The 19,913-nt window shown below is 41.7% G+C and overlaps 1 protein-coding gene across 4 annotated transcripts in view; it reads right to left on the bottom strand.

Moving 5' to 3' along the window:
- Positions 1–781: 781 nt before the first annotated feature.
- MGAM (maltase-glucoamylase) overlaps positions 782–19,913 on the bottom strand; it is a 96,535-nt gene continuing 77,403 nt past the window's right edge. For 3 of the 4 annotated variants that reach the window (XM_059885968.1, XM_059885967.1, XM_024991199.2), the window contains 14 exons: positions 18,198–18,332; positions 17,655–17,742; positions 16,685–16,823; positions 15,371–15,504; positions 15,221–15,255; positions 14,776–14,892; positions 13,304–13,452; positions 12,648–12,732; positions 11,674–11,730; positions 7,700–7,824; positions 6,140–6,228; positions 4,797–4,846; positions 3,665–3,835; positions 782–1,809 (listed from right to left, as the gene is read on the bottom strand). In XM_059885968.1, the coding sequence (XP_059741951.1) occupies positions 1,726–1,809; positions 3,665–3,835; positions 4,797–4,846; positions 6,140–6,228; positions 7,700–7,824; positions 11,674–11,730; positions 12,648–12,732; positions 13,304–13,452; positions 14,776–14,892; positions 15,221–15,255; positions 15,371–15,504; positions 16,685–16,823; positions 17,655–17,742; positions 18,198–18,332 (1,458 nt within the window). In that variant the 3' untranslated portion in view covers positions 782–1,725. Of the gene's footprint in view, positions 1,810–3,664; positions 3,836–4,796; positions 4,847–6,139; positions 6,229–7,699; positions 7,825–11,673; positions 11,731–12,647; positions 12,733–13,303; positions 13,453–14,775; positions 14,893–15,220; positions 15,256–15,370; positions 15,505–16,684; positions 16,824–17,654; positions 17,743–18,197; positions 18,333–19,913 lie in introns of those variants that run through there. The other variant, XM_059885969.1, reaches the window with a different exon arrangement.

The raw sequence follows: 19,913 nt of genomic DNA, 5'->3' as shown, positions 1-19,913 counted from the left end.
CCTTATGGAGGCACTGACACATGAGTATAGAAGTATAATCTGGCTTCCTGGCATCAAAAAACAAAAAGAAAGAAAGGGGGAAGGTGGGAGTGATGAATTAGGAGTAGGGGCATTAATAGATACATACTACTGTATTTAAAATAGATAAGCAGCAAGGATTTACTACGGACATGTTCTCTGTGTGGAAACAGTATTCAGTATCTTATAATAACCCATAATGGAAAATAATCTGAAAAATACATATGTATGTATTAACATATACATATATAGCTGAGTTACTTTGATGTACAACTGAAACTAACACAATATTGTAAATCAACTATACATCAATTTTAAAAAGAAAAGAAATTAAAAAGACATAGAAAAGTAAACACTATCTCCAATATACTCATTTTCAAGTAATACTTAAATATCTTTGTTAAACATTAGTATGTAATTTCTTTGTTCTCAAATTCTAACCATCTAGTGTTTTAACCAATACCATTCCAAATTCTGTTTTTTCCAGGGTTGATATGTTACCCAATATAGTAATTTTTATGATGATTAAAACAACAATCATCCAAGTACACTCTCCCACAAACCTAAGCCTTAAGAGAAACCCATGCCAGAGACATAAGGAAAAGGGTGGATAATCACAGGTCTGTTCATTCCACTGGTGAATTACCCTGCAGGCACTCTGATGCCAAAGAGAACAAGACCAGTTCACAAGGGTTGGCTGAATAAGAAGTCTTAATGCCAAAGTGAGATTACCCATGGTCAAATTACCACAGAATTCAAAATCTCTTGTAAATCTGCTCATTTATTTTCCTTTGGCATATAAATTGCATGCATTTGTGTGAATTGTGGTTATGTACATTAGGCACAGAATAGAGGAATAAGATTTACACATTTCAAAGCACACCACAGTAAAAAGAAATAAAATAAGTTACTTTTTACATTCAAACTCCTTCCTTCAACTTCGCCTGCTCAAATCTCACCCCAGCCCTATTCCCTTGTGTTAAGAATTTCCTCCTAACCCCTCCTCTTGCTTTCAAATGAATTGGCTCTTCCTTCCTCCTTCTAATGAGGCTACTATTCTTCATATTTTTGCATTATCCTCTTACTTGTAATGATCACGTTTGTCCTTACCACCTGCTGTCTCTCATCTTTCCTACTTATCTTCCCTGCATTGGCCTTTTCTTCCCTTTGGATCATGCTCTTAGCATACTAACCCATCTCCTTATAACCACCTGGCAGATGTTCTTTCTGGATATTTTGTGTGTGTGTGTGTGTGGTGTTCGTTAACTCCAGGACCTGACCTGTCCTGGAAAGCTGTAGCTTATATATTTAGCAGGAGTGGGTCCATCACCTAATTACACACACATACACAGGCACACATGCTTCATCATGGACCCAGTGCATCTTCAGCCAATATATGATGAGCCATCAGTACATTCTAATCACACAGAGACATTAAGATAACCCACAGTTTTCCACACCTCCCTCCAGCCTATTCCAAAGGGCTAAACCACAGACCAAACAAAACAAAACTAAGAAAATATTTTAGCCATACTGGGTATACACTGATTAGCAACACACAATAATTTTATGAGCATGAAGCATTGGGTTGGCCAAAAAAGTAGGTTCAGGTTTTTCTGTAACATCTTGAGGAAAAACCCGAATGAAGTTTTTTGGCCAACCGAATATACAAGTAGTTTCAAAGCCATTTGAGGTTAGGATCTTGCTCTAAAAATTCGGCGTGCTTCTCCACATCAATGAAGTGAAATTATGTAGGCTGATGTTTCTGCTGGTCACATCAATATTTAACACCTGTTGGGAATCAAAGAAAAAGTATTGGCCATCTGGTGATGGAAGTTTCCTGCAGTTGAACAAAACAGACAGAAGCCAGTGATCCACAGACACTTTCACAAGTCATTGCCTAGCTTCCAGACCACCCTCAGATTTTCAGGTGAGAAGGGTGTTTCTTAATCCCTTAGAGTACAAAAAGCATTCAGTGATAGGGAAACGATGACAAGACCCTAAATAATGAAACACACAACCACTGCAGAGAAGCAATTGCACAGACAAATTGGAGACAATGCTCTCATTTCCATTACTCGGAGCTCTCCTTTTGTTTTCCACTTCTCCTATTCCCTCATAGTGCCTTGATGATTGTCCAGAAAGAGTCGATATTTCAGCATTTTTTTCTAGGCAAATACTTTCCATAGTTTCACCACACGTGCAGCAGTCAGCTTGTGTGTCAGCAACAAACTTGGGCAAAGTCCTTTATAAGCTCTTGGTAGAGCTGGGGAAGTTGGTTGACAAGAAAACCACAAACATGAGGAAACAAATAAAAACACAAAACTTAAGGAAATCTTTTGTTTCAGGCCTTGTAATCAGAAAGGATTATGAGAGAAAAAGAGTTCTGTGCAAAGCAAGAAGCAAGCACATAAGGAAACAGCCCATTTACTGTGAGGCTCGGTACTAGGACCACTACACTGCAGTAATTCCAAGGTGCAGATTTTTCACATATTTAATATTCAAGATCTGTTCTACAATCAACAGCCTCGGAATTACTGTGAACAAGTAGCTCTCCTGACGACTGTTCGTCTGTGCGTGTGTGAACTTCATTGTTATTACTGGTATTATGAATGGACGGACTGCAAACCACTTAAAGATTATTTCAGAAACGAATATAAATCTTGACTGACAGTAAAATAAAGAAAATGCTATGATGAAAACTTGTATAAGACATATAAGTGGCTTTGGAGAAAATTTCATAGACAGCAGTGAAAGAATTTCCACAAAAAGATGTATCACCAATACCTCTGATAATAGAGAGGAGATACCTTAACCAATTCCATGCCACATAGCCTCCTGTTAAAATAATAAAGTAAATTAAAAAAAATAAAGTAAATTAGATGTTACCATAGAAATTTAAATTAAATATTTCATGTAAGTTATTTAATTATGAAATTCAGTATTTAATTTACTTAATTGTTAAATATTAAGGCAAATATTTAATTTAAATAGTAACTTAAAGTAAATTAAAATTTTACATAGAAACTTAAATCGAAGAGAATGTGTGATACAAATTGGCTAAGATATGTCTAATATCTCCTCACATTCAGAGTTTACCTCTTTTAAATTATTAATACTTTGATGCAGATGTCTCAATGTCCATGTGTCTCTACCCAACATTTTCCTCTGTAGTATCATATTAAAATGATAAAAATCTCTGTTTAAAGGAGTTTTGTTAAAGCTTCTGTACTTTTAAATAGAAGTTTTAAGTGAGAGGAAAGCATTGTCTCATGCTTTTGTAATCTTGTTTTCTTTCTTTGTGGCACATGAAAAAATGCAGCAACCTTTAACTGATGGGTGTCTTATAATTGATGAAAGGCAGTAGTTAAAGCTGTTTGAGAAGTAGATCAAAGACAAGTTTTCCTTAAGTTTGCAGACAGGAGGACATACATGACAGATAAGGATCCAGACCATCAATTCCAGATGGTGACAAACTCTGAACTTTCCCTTCATTTCTATGTTGTCCACCCAGACACCCTGAACACAGAGGGATTCCAGAAAGGCTTTGCAGGAGAGGGTGTTGTTGGGAATGGGAGCAGGCAGGAATTGCACTCCATAGCTCAGGGTTGGGAAATACCATTTGGACTTTGAACTGGTCACAAACCTGTGTTGTAGAGTTGTAGGAGAAGGTGGGTGTTATAACCACGCCACTTGCAGAGATGCTGACACTGGAAATGGAGTCACTGCCCACTCCCCAGACCTCAAAGTAGCCCAGTCTCAAAGGGTTTGTATTGCTGATGTAGTTGTTGAAAATTATATGACTGTGCATCATATTCTGTCAATTGGAGACAAAAGAAACCAGAGGGGGGTGGAGAACAGCAAAATTTGTTCAAATTTCTTACAACCTCTTTTTAGGCACAAATGTAGAGCATGAAATAAGACAATTTAAGAGTCCCCACCTTGTGACCTTGTACAGTGAGACCATGGTTTTAACATTCTGCCTCCTATCACCAGCCATCACCCAACTTTGCACTGTTTAAACACCAGTAAGGTCTCTAGAGTCACCCCAACTCTAAGGAGACAAAGAATCTCAGCTAGCAGGAACCTTTATATTCCGCATGTGGAGAAGTAACAAAGCATGCCAATCATTCCAAGGCAACATAGGAACAAGGGCTAGAAAACATTGAAATGGTCTGTCCATCTTGCTTGGTGAATTGGACTAAGTTACTGATGAAATATGAGTGTGTTTAATCACAGAAAACTTCCTGGGAGCACTTGACATCTCTATCTGAAGTCTAGAGAAGGGTAAGATGCAAATTAGGGTTAGGACTCTTGAGAGTTTCTTGACTGCAAGGAGATCCAACCAGTCCATCCTAAAGGAGATCAGTCCTGGATGTTCATTGGAAGGACTGATGTTGAAGCTGAAACTCTAATACTTTGGCCACCTGATGCGAAGAGCTGACTCATTTGAAAAGACTCTGATGCTGGGAAAGATTGAGGGCAGGAGGAGAAGGGGACAACAGAGGATGAGTTGGTTGGATGGCATCACTGATTCAATGGACATGAGTTTGGGTAAACTCCGGGAGTTGGTGATGGACAGGGAGGCCTGGTATGCTGCGGTTCATAGGGTCGAAAAGAGTCGGACACGACTGAGCAACTGCACTGAACTGAAGGTGCAAATTAGTAACGTGAACAGTGAAGGAATTCTAAGTGATGATGTATATCCTACGACGTCCAGCACCCTAGTAAGCTGGCAGAACTCTACATTCACCCTTCATAGTCCCAGCCACACTCACCTGGCTGACGGAAAAGTGCGCCAGGTAATAGAGTCCTTTTTCATAGGTATCTGCAAACAAACAGCAAAGTAAGCATGACCTGGAACTACACCCTAGAATTCTAACGGCTTACCTATCTTGGTTGGGAAAGTAGGGATGTTTTTTGTTCGTGATCTTTTTAAATTTTATTTTTCTTCTTTACAGACTTTTGAGAGAGATGAGTCAGAATCCGCCCCCAACCTCAGTTTACACAGACTGTCTGAAACAAGTGTATACAGATGCCTCGGTCTAACAGAGTCCCCTCCTATAATGGCGTTTTCTAACATCATTCTTAATCCTCTTCTCTCTTTTGTGATTCCCAACTTCTTGGTAGTCACCTCGGAATTCCCAAATTTCTTCTGCTAGAGACACATATATGCACACACGTGCATGCACACCCACATCACAAACAGCAAGACTGGTGTGCAACTGGTCGGTTAATCTTGGGTGGTTTTAGGCAATTTTTTAAATGCAGTCTCCAGAGAAGAGACTTTTTTGTTCTTATCCTTAATTTATGCCACAGGTCCAGGGAGAATATCTTTAAGGGTGGACTAGCCAAAGCCTTATTATTACAGGTACTCCCCCCGCAACACACCCTAACTCTGTGGCTTCCTCCCTCTTCCCCAGAGGCTTGCCTCTTTCGGAGCTCCTTATCACTCAGTCAGAAGACATTGCCTATCCTCTAGAACTGTGCTGTCTGAGATAGCAGCCACTAGATGAATGTAGCTATTTAAATTTAAATTAATTACAATCAAATAAAATTTAAGCTTCGGTTGCTCAAATACTCTTGTCACATTCTAAGTGCTCAACAGTCACATATGCCTAATTGCTACCATGTTGGACAATCCAAATACAGATCATTTCCATTGTTACAGAAAGTTCTATTGGACACCCCTGGGCATAGAAATAACAATAGTACTTGAGACATCCTTCTGAGAGTTTACTAACTCCTGTAAACTCTTAATAGAAACCGCCTCCTCCGAATAATAGCACAGCTATTGCTTTTCTTAGTGGAACACATAATTAGGGAATTGCCTTTGAACATAAACCATATATGGAAGTATAGCTCAGTTGGCTGCAAAGAAACTTTCCCTACAGCTCCTTATATTGCCCTTTTTCACAATGGATTAGGACAGCTAGATAATGGTGAGAGATTCTGAACTAAGCTTCACATAGATGAGGCACAAAGATCATGTATTATGAGTAACAAACGGCTATATTTTAAAATGCACAATTGTCTTAACACATAAAAGGAAATTGTAGCCCTATAAGATATCCAGGAACCTGATATTGACATGAAGGAATTGGAAGCAGCCCTTACTCACCAATGCTTTGCCCATCATCCCAGAAGAGCCAGCCTTCAGCAGCCCCCTCATCATCCAAGGCAACCTTGAAACCTAAGAATTTCTGACGGCTGCAGTGAGGTAGGAAAAAGACATTGGGTAAAAACAAAGCCATAGCCACAAACCAAGCATTTTTGTAAAAACAAAAAGGAAGTGCTGCAAGATATAAAACTGGATACTAGGACTCTGGAGACTTGGGATCTAGCTCTAGTTCTGACTCCGTAGCTCGACAATTTCATGTCAGGAATGAATGAATGAATCAAGTGGAATTTTAAGGCTCTATAAACTCACAGGAGTTCTACAACGTCTACAAAGAACTATAAGCAAATGCACTGGTTTCCTTTCTTTCCCCACTGTGAGGAAAGCCTAATGTTTCAGTCTTTCTTCCTTCACAACCTTATCCTCACATGTACAGGGAGTTCTGCTTACATATGTCCTAAGTTCTTCAGTTTTTAACTGAATTTTTGCAATCAAATAAATAGAGCTTCAAGGATTTTAATTTGACATCAGATAGACATGGATTTTAGTCTCTGTTCAACTACTTACTAACTCTGTGACTCTAAGTTAATCATTTAACCTTCTGAAGCTTCTCTTTGCTCATCTGCAAAATGGGGACGATAACAGTACTAATACCAAGGGCTTAGTTTTCCTTTTGTTAGGAAAAATAGAAAATCTCTAAATAGAAGTCTCCATATTAGTACAGTTCTAGGCACAGAGCAAGCATTCACCTGATGTCAGCTATTATCAATTATTATATGGGTCTAGAATATATAGGTTATACATTAGGCTTAGAATTTTTAAACCTTGCATGTAAGGAATCTCATCCTCAGTTTCCATCTGGCTTACACAAGTTTTTAGCAATAATATTCTTAGCAAAGAGACAATTATGATCCAGATGGTCTTTTAAGGTTTTTTTGATGTGGACCATTTTTAAAGTCTTTATTGAATTTGTCACAGTATTCCTTCTGTTTCACATTTTGGTTTTTTGACCACGAGGTATGTGAGATCCTAGCTGCCTCACCAGGGATCAAACCCGAACCCTCTGCATCGGAAGGTAAAATCAAATCACTGGGCCACCAAGGAAGTCCCTGGTGGTGGTGGTGGTTTAGTTGCTGAACCACCTAGACTCTCACAATACCATGGACTGTAGCATGCCAGGCTCCTGGGTAGTCTTTTAAAACTAGCATGAACCGTGGTTGCTCCTATTTGACTTTCATTTCAAATGTCACTATTTAAACCTAACACCTCACCCACTTAGATCTCAAATAGCTGTTAATTAAGAATTGTTTGAAGAGTACAAAATCCAAAAAAAAGGCTAAAATCCACACAAGCAAGCAAGCAAACAAAAATGTTTACTATTGGGTTAGCCAAAAAGTTCATTCAAATTTTTCCATACCATCTTACAGAAAAACCCAAATGAACTTTTTTGGCCAGCCCCGTAAAAGTGCTTTTGGGCTTGAGGGTACAGTTTACAGATTGGGGGGCTTCACCAGGCTCTGAGTTAACAGGCGTGGAAAGGAGAAATCTGGGGCCCTTGTTCACCTTAAGTGGGTGTTCTGTGCAGGCTCTTGCCAGGGCAGGACATAGCCCCCACGGACATGAAGATTAATGTGGTCAAGAGGTGCCGGCAAGGACTTCCACTCACCCCGGGATTGAATGTCCACACCCTGTGGGCGAGAAGAAGGTCAGGGATGATAAGGGAACGCCTCTGTCTGGACAATGATCTACAAGCCATCTTGTCACGCTCGGGACCTGCTGCCATCTGGCATCGGTTATCACGCTTTTCCCAGGCTCACCACCTGCTATGTGGGCTCCAGGCTGCCAGGACATCAGGTCAGGATCCCAACCATAGCTGCCTCTCACCCTAGCCTCACTCCACATCCTGTTTCTGCCTCCAGCAGCACTGCCAGAGGAGGCTGAGCGATCCTTTTATTTTATTCGGCTCCTGACTCACTCCCCACAAAGACATGTCCAGACGTTCCCTTTGCTTGGTCCCCACTCTGCTTCCATCTCCCTCCACTGCCCCATGCCCTGCTCCCACCAACTTCACTAACACCTTTGACTCCTACTTGACAGAAATCATTAAAGTGAATGGACCTGCTTCACAAATCCTTATCTTTAAGTCACTGTATCTTCCTTTATGTTTTACATCTTGATCTTGCCCCATATGTGACAGGGAGAAGTGGCTCTCACCCCAAGCCATGAACCTCAATTATTTCCTAACATGTTCTCAAGCTGGAGCCCAGCTTCTCATATTCAGCACTATGGACATTCTGGGCCAGCTAACTCTATTGTGGGGGCTGTTTTGTGCTTTCTGGATGTTGACCAATGTCCATCCCCCAGAGGCCAGCAGCCTCTCCCCTACCTTCCACCACATTGTGACAACCAAAAATATCCCCGGGCTTGGCCAGTGTCCCCTGGCAGGCCAGTCCTCCCATCTGAGAATCACCACTTTAGGGGCAAGGAGCAAAGCTACCATTTCTTCACTTTTGGTCCCTGATGTTCATTCTATACAGATTTGATCTGTATCACATTCCCCGGGTCAGACTCTGTTTCAAGGGCAGCCTCAGGACTCCAGAGTCTACAAAACTTAATACAAATTCCAGCCCATATCTCTGGGCTTCTTCAATTTCCTCACTGATATGAGAAAAGTGAATTATATGTTCTCTAATGACAATTTATTCCAATATCTTATGAATACTGGACTGATGATTCTACCTTCAAGTGAATCTTGATGCATGTAAAACTGTCAATGTTATCTTCTTATCAAATTCTTTATTTCTTCCGATTTTTTTTCATTCTACCACACATTGTGGCTACATAGGATATGATACCTTCTCATGATTTCCTTTCTAGTACCTGATGAGTCACAAGCTTGTTTACTTTCCTTTAAATCATTTCTGACTGGGCTCGCCTAAAAAGTGCCTGTTAAAATATTCATAAAGACATGACTCTAAGGTCAAATCTTAAAGCAGCACTATTAAAATAAGAATAGACAACGTAACATGACTTTGTACAGGAGAATTCTCACCAACTGTGTAATCACTGAATATGACTGAAAAGCACTGTTTTTAAAATCCAGTATATAGTCTACACTGTAAACAAACAAAATGGCCACAAGTGAAGTAGATAAAAACTGATTCACACACACTGTATGCTCTTAGTCTTAACTAAAATAGGTAATCAATAAGACAAGTCAGAATAGTTCCCTGCTTCTCCCTGTCCCAATAGTCTACAAATGGTAATGTATGATAGAAAGGAAAGAGGGGTGGATAGAAGCCAACATCATGGCATGTGCAGTCACATAGGCACGACCAAGACAGGCAAAAACTCTGCGAAGAGCTATCAACTGCTGATTCAGCAGCTTGTTTAGAGAATCCGAGAGTCCAAGTAGATGAAGGTCAGCTTTGGCAGAAGTGCACCAGCCTGTCCTGCCTCAAGATACCTGCCCCTTCATCAAACAGGTGGGGCCTGAAGACCAAGAGTAAGCACACCATGTTGCTTTTGCAGTCAGATGAGCCCAGAAGGGACAGTGGGGGATGCGAGTCCACAACTACCCAGGCAGCAATGAGGAAGAGTCATGACGTCCCGGAAGTGGGAGCCACCAGATAGGGAGCTAGGAGTCTTACATTCTTCGCCCACCCTTCACGCAAGCAATTGCTCATTCCCAGTTCCACTGGACAAGCAGCAGAGAAAATGCGCAAAAATGGGAGTTCTCAAAACAAGTGGGGCTTTCTTATTTTTTCTTTTCCTGCTTTCCATCTCTTTGCCTGTCTGTTCTACTTTCTGGGTAATTTCCTAGATTGTACCTTATAATTTCCTTTTAAGCAAAATTCCTGCATCATGCCTTTAATTTGCAAGGATTGCTTTGTGAGTAAGTCTTGTTTAAAGTATGCTTTCTTATTTTAGGCATATCTTCTCATCTTTCTGAGGAAACAAATTTTCTAGTTAACTTATTAATAACATATGTACAGAAAATTATACAAATAACAAGTACACAGCTCAATAAAATTTTACCAAGTGAACACACCCATGAAACCACCACTTAGATCGATGACTATTACCAGCATCTCAAATGGCTCTCTCCTCCCCTCTCATAATAAGCACCACACCAAAGGCAGCAACTTTTCTGATTTTTATCATTTTTGCCTGGTTTTGAACTTGTATTTCATAAATGGAATCATACACTCTTTACTGGTTTGTATGGCCATTTGTGCTCAAGGTTATGTTTGTGATATTTATTATCTTTATTTGTGTAGCAACACTTTATTAGTGTTTAGTTTTAAAAATAGAATACAATCCACTTATCCATTTTACTGTTGATGGACATTTGGCTTATTTCCAGTTTGTTGCTCTTTTACAAATCTTGCTGCTATGAAACCTTCTTGGACTTTTTTGGTAAAATATATACACTCTAGGAATAAATCTGTAACATTATCATTTCTTCCCAGACATACGTTAACATATACATAGCTATATAATTAATTGGTATATATTAATTATATAATTGATTTATAATAAATAGTGATATATATGACATATTAAATAACATATAATTATATATGGTTACTAATATATAATTATATAATGAAATAGGTATTAATTATACAGTTAGCATATAATAGATAGTGATATGCTATCTAATATGTTACTTCAAGTTTGTTTTTATTTTCTGAATTGACAATATTATTTTAATGTAATCTGGGAGAATATAAAAAAATAACAGTCAAAAGCATTTCTGAAAAAGGATGATGACATATTGATCTGTCATATTATACCTATTTACAAAACCCTAAAAAATCTACCAAAAAGAAAAAAAGAATTAAACTCTGACTTCTCTGTATCCCAGCAAAAGGTCCCTGCTGGAACTTTCTGTGAAAGACTCTGTTTCCCCAGCTGAGTCTCTGGGGTTCAGACTAGCCCAGAAAAGTTGTATGATGGAGAAGGTTGTGTTCCTTCCCCATTTCTAAATGCAGTTACGTTACACCAGCTCACAGGAGTCAGGCCTTATGTTCTATGAACCTTTTATACACGCCAAGGACCTTGCTTACCTTAGAAAGTACATTCAACAACGCTTTGGGCATCTCTACTATAGAAGGAGGTATGTAAAAAGACAGAGAGGAAAAGGCTCCTAATACTTATGAACTTCCAGTCTAACAGGGAGGATATAAACAAAAACCATAGTTTCCAGCACAACTTCAAGCATTTTTCTAGTGTCTGCCATTACACAGCACTGTGAAAAGTGGTGGTGTAAGGAAAGAGACAAACTAGCAAAGAACACCCACAAAAAGCCAGGTACGGCAGGAGATGCCTTCATGCATTTCACAGCAACTCTGTGAGCAAAGTGGCCTTTCCACACCTGGAGGTGAGAAAGCTGAGTCCACGAGGGTAAAACTGACTCGTTCAAGAGCACACAGGTGGGTACGGAGCCAGAATTTGACCTGAGGTCTGTCAGAGTCTGAAGACTGAGTGCTACCATTTCCCCAGGTTCTATAGAGGCAATCAGAAAAACTTACCGTGTAGTAATCATACCAGCGGGCTCTAGGGAAATATGCAGTGACATCTCTGGCGTTCTAAAATTAAACAAAAATAAGGTGTGAGTGCAGTAGGCTCAGCTACGGAGGGCAGAGCAACCCATTTGCATAGGAGAGGAGCCAAAACAACAGTAATGGCCTTGGACCCACAGACCTCTCCTCTCTAGAGGTCACTGGTGTTGGGAATGGCTTCCTTCCCTGCCCTCTTCTCAAACTGGGAGATTTGCCTAACCAAAAGTGGTGGCTTCTGTAAAACCCTTTGGGATCCGGAACTTACAGAGGAAAAAAAAATCATCATTTGCCTATAGGCTTATCCCATATCCTCTTCAAAGAGACAAACTGAGGTTGGGTCTAGAGCAGAAAAAAAAAGAAAAAGAAAAATTGCAGGTTTATGGACATCAATACTTCAGAAATTACGATTAGTGCAATAAGTGTTGGAGAAAATCCATTTAACTGATATTTTCATCAGAAGCCTAATCATCGATAAAAGAAGTAAAGAAATGGCTGCCTAAGGACCTCTTTTGGAGGAAGGGAAGGGAAGGGCTGGCCAGTGATGACATTATACATATTGCTGCAAAAACTTCTTCTGAAAAGTTTTGCTTTAACAGTGACAGAGGGTAGGAAGGATTTCTTTGTATTAACAGTACTGCCCCCACCTGACTCCTACTCATTTCAATTAAAGAAGAAACAATTATATCTTCAAGTATAACAGAGGGTTTTTTCCTTCTCGACTGTTCAAGGAATCAGAACTTGATATGCTGATTTTAAAGATGAGGAAGCTGAAGACTGGAACATCTAAGTGAAGGACTTCAGTTCAGAGGGAGAAGAAGAGACAAAGGCAGATGAAGAATAAGAAAGCACCTCTCAGGACCCCAATCCGATGAGGCCTCTGCTCCTTAACTAGTCTCTGGCCTCACAGTTGGGATCCCCTATTCATCAGAGGCCTCCATACTCACAGCCTCCAGGACAGGGCTGACCAGGAAGGCTGGGCCCAGCAGGAACTGACTGTCTACATCCCAGGTCACCCGGTCTGACACAAACCTGGGGAGGGAAACCAAGGTATCACAGTTAGGATCCCCTCTACAGGAGGCCAGGTCAAGGCCTTGAAGAAACTCCTCAAATTCATACCTAAGTTGGAAATGCAGCTGCATTCTATGCCATCTTTATTCTTTCCCTAGATCTACCTTAATCAGATACATATTCACTTTCTACATGTCATGTTCTTCAAACCCAGAAATGGTTGGGTTTAGACATGTCCTCTGCTATCAGTATGTCCAACTTCTTAAACTTCAGTGCAAGCATGGCCTTCATTCCTCAGATATCCCCCTGGAATGCCTTCTTTTATGATGTGAGCTACTACAAATGCCCAAATTAGAAAGAAATTATTCTATGTTGCATTGTCTATCATTTTGAATTTTTTAAAATATTCAGTAGCCTTTTATCACAGAGTGAAGGTGTGACTGACACCATGCTTAGAAGAGTCATAATGTATGGTCTGTGCCTAGAGAGCTTTTGGGAAAGACAGTCATGTCTTTAATTTGGAAGAATTCTGCAACAGCTACTATATAGATGGAAATTATCACAGTCATTGGGATCCTGGCTGGACACTCACTCATGGAGGAGAGGCCGCACGACGGTGCTGCCCTCTGTGCTGGCCTTGTGCATCAGGGTGTAGATATACGGCAACAGGGTGTATCTGGTCTCCAGGACACTCTTGGAGATTGTCACGAAAGTAGAATTCCAGGACACGGGGTCTTGCCTCTAAGGAGAAAAAAAAGAGTGTTCGGTGCTTAGGGGAGCTAGGGGACTTAAAGAGGTCGCTGCACGGTTAGTCCAAAGGAAGATCACACACAGCTAAACCAACAATGACTACAGACGAGGCTCAGCGAATATGTTTAATAGACTGAAGGAAATCACTGAAGCCTTCCCAGGACGGTTGAAAAACTTTCTCGTAAGAAATTGGGCTGGGGGCGGGGGGTACATATCTGGTACAATGCCCAAACCAAAAAAATAATCTGAAGAACATTGAGGAATATGATTCACTGAAACATGAAGATTCTTTCATGTATCTGTTGGCTATTTGTATATATTTTTTTGGAAACCTGTCTATTCCGTTCCTCTGCCCATTTTCAATTCAGATTGCAGGATGGACAGAGATGGATTGTCAAAGTATAAAAACTTCTTGTTAGAAGTTAAATATTTCTGGTGATTAGATGTGCAGCATGGTGCCTATAACTAATGACTGTTGTTCAATTGCTAAGTCATGTCTAATTCTTTGAGACCCCATGGACTGCCACACGCCAGACTTCCCTGTCCTCTTCCCTGTCCTTCACTATCTCCCAGACTTTGCTCAATACTTAGTTTTATTATAGTTAACAATACTATATAATAAGGGCTTCCCTGGTAACTTAGTGGTCAAAGAATTAGCCTGCCATTGCAGGAGACATGGGGTCAGTCCCTGGGTCAGGAAGATCCCCTGCAGGAGGAAATGGCAACCCACTCCAGTATTCTTACCTGGGAAATCTCACAGACAAAGGAACCTGGCGGGCTACAGTCCATGCGGTCACAGAGTCAGACATTACTTAGTGACTAAACAACAACAACACTGTATTATAAACTTGAAAGTTGCTAAGAGTATAGATGTTAAATGTTCTCACCACAAAAAAAAGAATGGTAATTATGTGAAGTGATTGAGGCGTTAACTGACCCTACTGTGGTAATAATTTCATAATATGTTTCAAGTTTTTTTTTAAAAGAACATAAGGGTTTAATGGTTTATAAGATGTCCTTGGGGAATATAAACAACATTGTGTGCTATGTCTGACTCTTTGCGACCCTGTGGATTATAGCTTGCCAAGCTCCTCTGTCCGTGGAATTTTCTAGGCGAGATACTGGAGTGGGTTGCCATTTCCTTCTCCAGGGGAGCTTCCCAACCCAGGAATTGAACCTTCATCTCTTGTATCTCATGCATTGGCAGGCAGAGGCTTTACCACTGCACCAGCTGGGAAGCCTATACATTGCTTGTAGTTCAAATGGGATTTTATGTTCCTGGTGAACTTTTGAGCTCTGAGCTCAATGTCCTACCTTGGTCCCAATGGTATTGTGATTCCTTGCGAAGGGGTAGAAGGCCCCTAGTTGCATCCAGCGAGCACACATTTCATATTCAGCATCTTGAAAGAATCCACAAATATCTGCTCCTGTCTGAAACAAGACAGAACAAAATGGGCCAGTTAATGATTTCTGAAAGATGTCACCATCTGCATCGTGATTAGGAGTGATCCCAAGGACACCACAGGGACTTCCCTGGTGGTCCAGTGGTTAGAGTCCCCCTTGCAATGCAGGTGACAAGGGTTCAATCCCTGCTCGGGAACTAAGATCCCACAAGCCACGGAATAACCAAGCCCACGTGCCGCAACTACTGCATCGGTGTGCTGCAATGAGAGATCCCACATGCCGCAACTAAGACCCGAGGCAGCCAAATAAATAAATAAAAGCTTTTTTTCTAAAAAGAACAGAAAAGGACACTTACGTAGGATATACCAAAGAGACTAAACTCCATCATGCCTGCAAGAGAACCATGGCTGGGTCAGACGAGACACTCATGACCTGCCTCCTCCTCCCTCCCCAGAGAATCCTTGATGCAAGATCCTGATTCCTCTCCCTCCAGCAGCCCACACACCAATGATTGACTTCTTCAGCTGGTCCCATGCAGCCGTGTTGTCACCCAGCCAGTGTCCTCCCCAGCGGCCAGAAGAGGGGAAAGTGGAGCGAGTGATGACGATCCCTCGCTGTCCCGTCACCTCCTGCACAGCTCTGCTCAGAGGGGGACAAGGGCGTGACTTAGCGCAGAGCAGGGGAGGAAAGCCCCAGAGCTCCTGAGCCTACGGCTCAAGGACAAAGCATCTCATGTGTCCCAGAAGAGAACATGGAAAACCGGGTCATGAGGTCCTGACTGACTGATTCCAGGTGATGGAGATCATATTAAAAACTTGTGCCTTTATATGGTATTTACAATGTTTTATAAAAACTACAGAACATAATAGACTCACTGGATCACCTAAAAATAATAGCTAGTCACTGAATCTCACTATCTATTTACTCAATACTCAGTTTAATATACTAGGGAAAGAAGAAGGTGAATTCCTGTATAAGGTTTTCCTTAGGATAATTCTTATTAAGCATGGACTGAGCACACAAAATGAGGCAGGGATAATCCAGTAGAACACCAGTTGGCTAGCCAACAGGAATGACAAAATAAATAAATAAATAAATCCCAATAGAGATGAGTCACTTCTGAAGTCAAGGAAAGAGATACCCAGTCCTCTGTGTTCCCTTCTAATAGCTAAAGTTATTATAGCATCGTCCACACCCTGTGATGATTGCCTGTGTTTCCATGTGTGTTTCCTCCATGAGGACTATTAGCCTTTCACCAGCACGACCAGCTCTTATTTAAATCTGTCCTCCTCACTAGGATCACAGGCTGTGATCCTAGGATCACAGGCTCCATGCTCATGAGTGTTTAATGCTGGGTTGGCAAAAGTGTCCATTGGGGTTTTTCTATACCATGTTACAGAAAAACCCAAATTTTAAGGCCAACCCAATAAGTGAGAATTGCTATAGAGCTATAATTAAAATCTACCCAACTCTTGATGCGAAGAAACCGACTTCATTGGAAGAACCTGAAGAACCGACTTATTGGAAAAGACCCTGATGCTGGGAAAGATGGAAGGCGGGAGGAGAAGGGGACAACAGAGGATGAGATGGTTGGATGGTATCACTGACGCGATGGACATGAGTTTGAGTAAACTCCAGGAGCTGGTGATGGACAGGGAAGCCTGGTGTGGTGCAGTCCATGGGGTCGCAAAGAGTCGGACACAACTGAGCGACTGAACTGACTGACTGAACTCTTGGGGGAGGGAATGAAAGGAGGAGCTTCCCCAGTCCCAGGCTGTCCCCTCAGGCTGTCCCACCGGAGAAGGGCATGACGACTCACTCGTATGTGGGTCTGGTCTGGGCCCACCCGTAGAGGCTGTGCACGTCGTAGTGGCGCACCGGTGAGCCGTCAGGCAGGACCTGCTGGCTCTCCATGCACAGGGTCTTGCTGCTCAGGCCCCGGTCCCTGGACTCCAGATCTGAGGAGAAAGATCTAGCAATGTGACATTGACCCCTGCCTGATCCTATTTAGCCTTGACCTCGCTTCATGGGATTGAAGCAAGGCAGTGTCTGACTCTTAAGGCTAAGCTGACCTCTGCATGGGTCCCTCTTCTCCCCAGCGTCCTGGAAATGTGCCTGGCTCTTAGTTACAGTAGCATCTGCAGGTGTGGTCAGCACCCAGGACCCCAGAGGAGAAAGCAGCGGTGTGCAGAGGACACAGTTGTCAAACATGGACAGGCTCCAACCGAGCTTCTAGCATGTACATTATTTCATATAATTCTTATCATGATTCTTTGAAGAAGATATCATGATCCTCCTTTTACAGTTTAAAAAACTGAGATTTGGAAAGAGCAAGTCATCTGCTAAAGCTCATACCACTCATAGAGAAAATAATAATTGGATCCCAGACATGAACACAAGCACAGTGCCGAAGTCACTGACTCCATGGTAAGGGGAGGCTGTTACTGTCCACCCGCTGGTGACACAACAAATTCCTGGGGAGGGACTCGCATGAGCCTGAGGCAGTAAGACACTGAACTATAGAGTCTGTGGGAGACATTACCACTTGAGTTTCCTGAAAAAAACTGAGAAATTCACTCAAAGGGGCCAATAACTTGCCCACACCCAACTGGGTAAAGTTCTCAGGAATGGACTTGTTACTTTGCTGCACCCCCCTCCACACCCCTGCAAAACAGAGCATCAGTCAGGATGTCCCTGAGCATCAGGGTAAGTGCCAGGTTGCTGGGCTCTTGCAGGACTCACTCCCTGTACTCATGAAGCTGCCAGTAGAGAAGGCCAAGGGTCCTCACATGGCATATAGGGAGGGTGGTTCAGAGTGGCATCCTTGCAGCCTGGAGGGACTGCTCCATTCACGAAGCTCGCTGGTTCATTCATATCCTAGAAATATCAAACCCAGAAGTACTTTACTTTTAAAAAGAGTTACATCCTGTCAACCCAGAGACAAGGAAGCAGAGAGTATACGGTTCACCATCCAATAGTCCCATAGATAGCAGCCCAGGGAGATTCATCACATCCAGCTTAAGAAGATCAGGGAAGCCCTACAGAAGGACTGGCTAGAGGATTTGAAAAAACTCTCACTGAGGGTGTAAAGTAGGCTCGGTTCCAAGGAATTCCTGGTTATCACCTTGGACTTTTATAGCCAGAGCTTCAGACACGGTACAAGCTAAGAGTGGGCCGGTCCTGACTGGAAGAGCTGCACTCTGATGCGTTCAAAGTCTTTCCTGGATGACTATTACCTCTTCGGATTAAAGGTCAGGGATACATATACTGAGGCACGCAGAGCTAGAAAGGCAACTGTCCCCATGTACGCAGACACAAACGTGCACACTTACAATCCACAAGCCATCGAACTTCAAGCTCTTCTCTGGTTCCCGTGGATTGGTGTACAGTTCTCTCAACTCCCTCTTCCACCATGTGGTGGTTGAATTACGGAAAAAGTCTGGAAAGGCCACAAATGCCCGGTATTTCTGTAAGAAGGAAATTTATTTGTCCCAAATAAATATATTAGACAGAAAATTGGCATTTCCTGAAAGCTTAACTTACAAAACCTGTACTGTGTGGTGATAATTAATCCAAACAGAGCTTAAGGAATGTTCTTAGCTTACTTGAAATACAATGAATGCAAAGAATAGAAATGAGCACAAATGAAACCCCTTCTTATCATCTGGAAAGCATTCATGGACTGTTTTCCTCTTTGATTCAACACGAATGGTAGCTACCAACACCCTGAACTCACTGTTTCATCTGTTAGATACCCACTCCTCAACCTCCGTCCTGACGTTTCCTAAGCTCTCCTCAAAGACAAAGCATGAGCCAGGGAGACTGCGGCTTGAAGGGGGCAGAGAGCAGATGTATTGTCAACAGGTTGGAAAGAAACATCCAGGTGATTCTCCCCTATTTCATTCTCGGGAGGAAAAGGCGGTAAGAGGTAAGGTTGCATTTTATTACATTAAACTATCTAACCGATATGTATCTGGGTTTTCTATGGTTTCAGAGTCACCTGAAAAGTGCAGTGTCAAATACTTATTGCATGACCTAGGCTTTAAATATGTACATCATTTCATGTAATTCTTATCCTAATTCTGTGAAGAAGAATTAAGTGTGTGTCAACTAAATTGGAAGAACTTAAAGAGAAAGTTTCAACTCCCCTTTCTCTTATCTTCTTCAAATGATAAAAACAGTGTCTTTATTTTAACCTGGAAAATGGACCCAAGGTATAACTCCAGAACTATAACCCTTTGGAGAGGAAGGCCCTCGTTGACCCTTGTATTCCCCCACCACGCTGAGCTTAGAAACTGCATAATTGTGAATTCATTCCACTTAACAACAGCAAATCTTCATAAATTTCTACATAACCATGATGCTTGTTATGGACCTTTATGGTCCTTTGTATGTCTTAGTAAATCGGTTCTTCTGTGTTCATCAGTGCATTTCAAGAGTTAAAAGCTAAATAATGCTGGTGGCAAGGGTGTGGGTGGCGTGGGAACAGCAGAAAGAGAGCTTGGATTAGGGAACTTCCAGTTCTGATACACAACAGATAATAGGCAAGTGGAAACCAACATCTAGATAGAAGACCACAAGGAACAGCAAGGAAAAACAAAACAAAAATGGATCAGCACACAAGGATCCAGCCCACAGAGAACGTCAAGGTGTTGAGTCACATCACTGAGCATCTTGTGAAGGGGAAGCATGTCAAGAAAGCCTTTTTTGTTAGAAAATGGAGGTAGAAATATAGAAACAACAAACCAGAACCTTTCACCAGAAACAGAGAGCTCCAGCTCAGGCAGAGGAGGAAAATGGAGGATTAGAGTAGACAGAGTCAATACCGGTCATGTCTAAGAGGTAACTGAATTTCGAATGAGATACAAGTGAGCGATTTGACCATTTTGATTTATGAACCCCACTAAAAGGGCTCTTGCCCATGAAATGAAGAAAATTCTGCTGTTCTCCAAGGTCCTAGTTCTACCTCACTCCAGTCTGTGTTCCACTCTTGCTTCATTGCTTCTGCAATGTTATTTCCCCTCATCCTCAACCCATGATGTTCCCAC

Source organism: Bos taurus, chromosome 4, assembly GCF_002263795.3.
Source record: "Bos taurus isolate L1 Dominette 01449 registration number 42190680 breed Hereford chromosome 4, ARS-UCD2.0, whole genome shotgun sequence".
NCBI classification, from domain to species: Eukaryota; Metazoa; Chordata; class Mammalia; order Artiodactyla; family Bovidae; genus Bos; species Bos taurus.
Note: the sequence above shows the minus strand (reverse complement) of the source record. Positions and strands in the feature narration are given on the sequence as shown.